The sequence below is a fragment of the Fonticula alba genome, assembly GCF_000388065.1.
Source record: "Fonticula alba strain ATCC 38817 unplaced genomic scaffold supercont2.5, whole genome shotgun sequence".
Taxonomy (NCBI): Eukaryota; order Rotosphaerida; family Fonticulaceae; genus Fonticula; species Fonticula alba.
The window spans coordinates 1,066,618-1,073,477 of record NW_009242975.1 but is presented as its reverse complement, the minus strand read 5'-3'; the positions used below and the strand labels follow the sequence as shown (position 1 = coordinate 1,073,477).

The 6,860-nt window shown below is 69.2% G+C and overlaps 2 protein-coding genes across 2 annotated transcripts in view; one reads left to right on the top strand and one right to left on the bottom strand.

The window, feature by feature from the left end:
• Window positions 1-484: 484 nt before the first annotated feature.
• H696_03424 (hypothetical protein) lies at window positions 485-2,746 on the top strand (the record flags this gene model as incomplete). Its single annotated transcript, XM_009497290.1, has 1 exon — window positions 485-2,746. One exon carries the CDS (start codon window positions 485-487, stop codon window positions 2,744-2,746), a length of 2,262 nt encoding a protein of 753 aa, XP_009495565.1.
• A 456-nt stretch (window positions 2,747-3,202) lies between these two features.
• Window positions 3,203-6,860, bottom strand: part of H696_03423 (hypothetical protein) — a gene marked incomplete at its 5' end in the record, with an annotated part of 4,292 nt that continues 634 nt past the window's right edge. The window contains 4 exons of the mRNA XM_009497289.1: window positions 3,203-3,910; window positions 4,091-4,290; window positions 4,455-5,991; window positions 6,155-6,771. Coding sequence (XP_009495564.1) covers window positions 3,420-3,910; window positions 4,091-4,290; window positions 4,455-5,991; window positions 6,155-6,771 — 2,845 coding nt within the window. The 3' untranslated portion in view covers window positions 3,203-3,419. The remainder of the gene's footprint in view (window positions 3,911-4,090; window positions 4,291-4,454; window positions 5,992-6,154; window positions 6,772-6,860) is intronic.

The following is a 6,860-nucleotide window of genomic DNA, read 5'->3' as shown; positions in this document are numbered from 1 at the left end:
CGGAAGACAGCTGGGTGGGCATCCGCGGGCAAAGAGGCAGCGATGCAAGCGCCCCCCCGCCCCTCGCCCCGGTACATCCTCCCCATGTCCCATCCAGGATGTTGGCCGTCACAAAACACGAGACTCTCCCTCGCCCCCCCCCCCCCCCCCCCCCCCCCCTATCTCGCCCTCGCCCCCTTCCCCCAGGGCATCTGTCTGTGCCTCTGCAACGCGTGGTCGGCGCGGCCCCCTTCCCGCTCCCCTCCCGATCCCTGCCTGCCTTCAGCCCCCCTCCAGCCTCACCACCCCGAGTGCGCATAACGTCGACCTCTGGCCCGACTCGCCTCGCCGTGTGATCGTCCCAAAAGCGCACCATCTTCGCCTGCTGCTGTGCTTGCTCCCATCTCGCCCCATTCTTCCTTCTCCTCTCGCCCCCTCCTTTCCCCCCCCCCTGCCCTCCCTCGTATATTGCACCCGCTCGGAAACAGCATCCCCCATCCCAGCCATGGACCTGGATGACGAAAACTACCCCCGGCCTCGGCGGCCACGGCCATCGGGCGGTCTCCTCGGGCCGGTTGACCGGCCGGATGGGGACCTGGCGCACCATGACCGGTACCTGCCAGGCCGGACCATCGACAATGACCCGGACAGCGTGTACTACCGAGTCCTCCACCATCCGGGCCCGGTGACGACCCCGGCCACGGCCGGGGCAGCGGCAGCGGGCGGCCCCTCGCGCGCGGCCCTGGGCTCGGGGGCCGGGCCAATCGGCATTGGCGGCTCCTCGGCCGGGCCTTTGAGTGCCGTGAGCGCGTCGCTTCCTCCGCTGGCCGGGATGACGGCCCTTTCGCCCGGGCGGTCGCACTACCAGAAGCGCATCCTCTCGCTCGTGGGCCTGGAGCGGCGACGCAGCATCCTCAACTACCGGCTGGAGGGGGAGTTCTCACTGCCGGTGGCTGCCCTGTCGGGGTCCAGCTCGACGGAGCTGGAACTCTCGGGGCCCGTGCGCCTCCCGTCGGTCGGGGAGAAGCGCGCCCGCGAGGTGGCCGCCTTCCACGCTGTAGCGGCCGCTGTGGCCATCCCCGGTGGTCGGCCCGGTAACAGCGGCGGCGGCGGCGGCGGCGGCGGTGGCAGCATCGGCACCGGCGCCGGGACCGGGGCCTATGCCACCGCGGCCGATGCGGTGCTCCGGTCGGCGCAGCGCCGCCCCGGGGCCGGGCTCAGCCGCCGGGGTCCGAGTGGCCGGGCCCTGTCGGGCGCCGAGTCGGCCGGCATCGCGCGCTCCGTGCCGGCGCACCCGGAAAAGGTCCTCGATTTGCCGGACCTGGTGGATGACTTTTACCTGAACCTGCTGGACTGGTCCATGACCGATGACATTGCCATTGCCCTGGCCCGGTCGGTGTTTGTTTGGAACGCCGGCACCGGGTCGGCCGTGGAGCTGCTGAATCTGGCCGACTGCTCGGCCGGCGAGAGTGCCCTCGGGAACTATGTGTCAGCCTTGCGGTGGGCCCCGTGGTCCGGCCCCGGTGGCGGGCCCACCACCCTGGCCATGGCCACGGCTCGTGGCGGCCTGCAGCTGTGGGACGCGGCGGCCGGCTGCATGACCGCAGACCTGAGCCCGTCGCTTGGGCTGGGCTCCTGCCCGTCGGACGCGGACCTCGGTGCCCACCGGATCGGCGTGCTCAGCTGGAATGGGGCCGTTTTGTCGGCGGGCACCCGGCAGGGACGCCTGCTGCACATTGACACCCGCGCCGCGCGGGGCCTCATCAGCAGCACGGTCGGCTCGCATGGCGGCATGGAGGTGTGCGGGCTCCAGTGGTCGCCGGACGGCGCGCGGCTGGCATCTGGCGGCAATGACAACTCCCTCCTCATCTGGGAGGCAGCCAGTGCCCTGTCCACCTCGCCGGCCCTGCTGTATGACCATGCGGCCAAGCGCTCGCGCCGGGGTCCCCCTCGGTCGGCCACCGGCCAAGTGGCATGGATCATCCCCGACAGCCGGCTGGTGGCTGCCACGGCTGGCGGGCGTTCCCTCTCCATCGGTGGGCGTATGCTCCTGCCGGGGGCCACGCCTGGTGCGGCCGGTGGCCCGGCCTCCGCCGCCCCTGCGCCGCTCCCCGCGCCCAATGTCGAATATGGCCAGCCCATCATGCGGGTCCCTTATCGAGCGGCCGTCCGGGCCTTGGCCTGGTGCCCCTGGAAGCCGAGCCTCCTGGCGGCTGGCGGCGGCCAAGCCGACCGGACCATCCGGCTGGTGGATGCCTCCACCGGGGCCGTGGTGTCCAGCACCGAGACCGGCAGCCAGGTGTGTGCGCTTGGCTGGTCCGAGGACTACCAGGAGCTCATCTCCACGCACGGCTATCCCTCCAACCAGATCACCCTGTGGCATTATCCGGACATGCGCCCGGTGGCCGAGCTCCGTCGGCATACACAACGCGTCCTGCACATGGCCCTCTCGCCAGATGGGCAGATGGTGGCCACCGCTTCGCCCGATGAGACCCTCTGTCTGTGGCGGTGCTTTGAGCTGGCCCGGCCGCTGCCGGTCCCCGGGGCCCGGCACGCGGACAGCGGCCTCGACCGGGTGTCGGCCATCGGCGCGGCCCGGCTCCAGACCAAGGTCAGTGGGGTGCTTGGCTTTGGCCCGCCCGACACCGGCGTCGGTGGCCCGGGGTTCGGGGGCTTCAGCAGCTTTGTCGCGGATCCCACCGGCGATGGGACGGCGCCGGCTCTGCGAACTGCGCGGGATCTTCACTCATCGGTGGTCTTCCGGTGACGTACCCTCCCTGCTGCTGCCGCTGCTGCTGCCGCTGCTGCCGCTGCTGTTGCCGCTGCTGCTGTCGCTGCTGTTGCCGCTGCTGCTGCCACTGCTGCTGCCGCCGCTGTCGCTGCCGCTGCCCTCCCGGCCTCGGATGTCCTCGCAGCCTGGGCCGGGCTCCTCTCCCTGCCTTTTTTGAGGACCGTCCTCCGGAGGCGGGAAGGAGCGAGGCAAAGAGCAAACACACCCTGTATACTATATATGTCCTGTCCTTGTGAATCACACACCTGGCGAGCAACCGGTGCATGTCACCCTTGATTGCCCTTGTTTTGGCCTGCCCCCTTCTTTACACGCCCCGCCGCCCTTGTGGAGGGGCGCGCTTCGTCAAAGATGTGCATGTGTCTGTGTCTAGATGGGAGGTGTATTTCTTAAGAGCACAGCAAGGAGCAAGTAAACCGGAGGGAGAGAGAAGGGGGGGGGGGGAGGGAGGAATGGTACACAAAAAAAAAGAAGAAAACAAGGACAAGGGGGGAGCACATTTGCCGCCGGAGAAAGGGCAGAAAAAAAACCCGAAGACAGCATGGTAGCATTGGAGGGTGCGTGAGAGGGAGGCAGGGGGGAAACGCCTGCCCCGGGAGGGGGGGGTATGTCAACCTCGCGCGGCGCCCTTCCACACCTTCCCTACGTGGTCTCAGTCCTCCATATCGTGCGGCTTGCCGATGGAAGCACGATAAATGCCGGTGGCAACATTCAAACCGAGGCGCTTGCTGTAGCCGGCCGCCATGAAGGGGTAGGCTTGGCGCCACATTTGGGCTCCCTTGCGGCCGGCCAGCAGGCCTTCGCCCAGGCGGTCGGGGTCGTAGTCGGGGTTGCTGGCATCATTGGCAGCAGCCTCGGCCTCCAGCCACTGGGCATAGGCCTTGGCCTCCTCCTCGGCCGTGGAAACATACTCATCCCCGGACCCGGTGGCCACAGACATGGCCCGGACGCTGGCACCATCGGTGGTTCCATCGGAGCCCACGCCCCGGAGCCGGGCCACCGCGCCGAAGGTGCCCGGGTCGCCGGGCTTGGTCACCAGGTCGACGAGCGCCTCCTGGCAGGGCCCCTGCCGGGTGCCGAGCCCGCAGAAGCATCCCCAGTGCATGTACTCGAAGGGAATGGCCGGAGCGAAGGAGGAGAAGACTGCGAGCGAGAGCGAGAGCGAGAGCGGGAGAGAGAGAGAGAGAGGGGGGGGGGGGGAGGGGACGGGAATTAGCAATGTGACAGGAGACTGGACAGACACAGGGCGACCACGACCAAAGGGAGGAAGAGCGGATGCCAGCCGCCAGCCGACAAATGGACATGCGTATGGCATACACGCACCCTGAGCGAGGTAGAGCCCCTGGCGGTTGGCCACCTGGGCGGTCATCGGCCAGGGATGAATCGACGGGTCCAGGTGGATGGCACTATCACCCGCCACATAGATCGACGGGTCGACCATGTAGGACTGGCTGTTGTTGGACACCGCACGCACGAGCCCACTGTCGGTGGGGTTCTCATCCTCGATGACAACACGCATGAAGCTGTGGAGCACACGGGCGCGGGCGCAAACGGGGGGGAGGGTGGCGAGGGTCAGTGTGCCAGGCTCAGAGTGGCGCGCATGCCTGCCGAGCGGGGGTCCAGCCGGAGGCGGGATGGAAAAAAAAAAACCAGCAGCATGTGGCAGATGGACATGTGGAAGGCGTACTTGTCCACGAGAAGACGCCCGGTGTAGTCGTGGCGCTTGAACGAGGAGTCCAGGCCGTTGATGAGAGCCGAGGGCTGGTTACCGGTGGCCCAGATCATCAGGCTGCAGGGGAGGTGCGAGAGGGAGCTGCTGATCGAGGAGTAGGTCGACCGCGAGGGGGAGGACCGGCTGGTGGAGGTGCTGTCACCGGAAATGGAAGACCCGGAGGTGCTGGCCGCATCGCTGTTGACCGGCGCCGCGCCCGGCCCGGCGGCGGTCGGGCCACTGCCGCCATACCCGGAGTAGACCGAATACCCGCTGCCCGAGGAGACGGACCCGGCCGAAGAGGCCGACCCAGCACCACGACGCTTGCTGTTGGCACGGCCAAGCGTCGAGCCGGAGCAGGCCGACGGGATGGTCGCGCTGCCGGCCTGGGCGTCCTGCGCAATGCGCGGGTCGATGTTGGACCCGGGACCCTGGAGCTGACGCAGCTCCAGCCGCACGATGCCATCCTCGCGGGCCGCGTCGCGGTCCTTGGCGTCCATGTACATCTGGTGCACCTTCGACCCGTAGAGGGCCACCGCTTGGCGCACGCTCGACGGGTCCATGGTCAGCATGTTGCAGAAGTTCTCCACATCCATGGCGGACAACTCCTCGACATTGATGCCGGCCGCGGCGGCGGCCGCGGCGGTTGACGACCGGCCCTTCGACGTGGACGACATCGACCCCAGCGACCCGGCCGAGCCGGAGAAGGACGACGTGCGCAGGGCCCCGAGCGGCCGGTTGACGGCCACCAGCTGCGGCGACCGGAGGACATTGCTGCTGCTGCTGCTGTTGCTGCCCGTCCCCGAGGACTGGCGCCCGCCGATGCCGGGCTGCGGTGAGGCCGGCGCGGCCGCCGGGCCAGGGCTGCGCACCGACGGGGTGCTGGAGGTGCTGCTGGCCACCGAGTCGGTGGTGGCCGTGAGCCCGGCCGAGGCGTGGGAAGCATCCTCCTCATCCGAGGAGGAGGAGGAGGAAGAAGAGCCATCGGACATCTCGTCGGCCAGGGGCGGGGTGTCGGGCAGCGGGTCGATGGTGGCCGGCATCAGCATGCCGGGCGGCATGGCGAGCGGCTCCTCGGTGTCGGGGCCCGGCGGACTGGCGGCACCGGCGGCCGGGGTGCTGCCAGATCCGGCGCCGGTCGGCAGCTTGCCCTCCTTGGCCAGGGCCTCATCGCGGGCCTTGACATAGGCGGCGTAGCTGGCGGCCGCGGCGGCCAGGGCCGGATCCGGCTCCATCTGCTCGAGGCGCGTCTCATTCTCCACGGCCTGGCGCACGGTGTCCAGCTCGTCGGAGTTGGGGCCAACGGCCCGCACCACGCGGCTGCGCAGGTGCAGGCGGACATTCGGACTGCGCTCCGGATCGAGCAGCAGCTGCATGGCGCGATAGCGCAGCGGCGGCGCCAGCAGCGCATTGCTGAGGATGGTGCTGTTCGAGTCGACCAGACTCACGCGGGCCATGTCGGCCAGCTCGCCGCCAAAGTGCTTGCGAGCGTACAGCTGGATGAATGCCTGGACTGTGAGCAGGGCAGGGCAAGGGGGTGTGGGGGGGGGGCAGAGGGGGGAGCGCGCGCGAGAAGAGCAGTCAGTGGACCGAGGCATGCCCGGAAATCGGGGGGCGAGGGGCGGGAGTCGGCGCAAGGGCGCGTGCCACGGAGACCGCAGCAAGGAGAAACGCACTCTCCGTGGTGACCTCGACACCGGTGGGCCCGGCGCCGACGACAACAAAGCTGAGGATGGCGGCGGCCCGCTCGTAGGCCTTGCGCCGGTCGGAGCTGGACGGCACGAGGCCGCACACCGAGGACACAAGCTCGCGGGCCTTCTTGAAGGCGCTGGTGAGGCGCCGGCGCACGCGCACCGCGTCGCCGGTGGTGCGCAAGTGCAGAGCATGCTCATCCACGCCAGGGGTGCCGTAGGTGGCCACCTGCGACCCGGGGCACATCAGGAGCGCCGAGTAGGAAATGGTGACCGGCTCAACGCCAGGCTGGCGGGCCTGGGCCAGGTCCTGGTTGTGGTTGAGAACGCGCGCTGTCTGGCCGGACACGGAGCTCCGATCGGAGCTGGTGGCACTGGAGCTGGTCGAGTGGTCGGAGGAGGAGACCGGGGTCGGGGGGACGCCGCTGGCCGGGGCATTTCCCCCGGCGGGATCCTTGTTCGGGTGGAAGCCGGGCGAGGCGGTGGACATGGGCGTGGCCAGCGGCTGGTAGGTGACGGTCTTATTCCGGCGATCAATGTGAGTCACGTAGGCCAGACGAATGTCGGCGAAGCTATTCAGCCGGCTGAGGGGGGTGTAGGTGCTGTTGTGCGTCCGGGAAGCATGTGCAGTCGGTAGAGCGAGGGGGAGGCGGAGGATGTCAGACCAGGATGGGGACCAATCGGGGGGGGG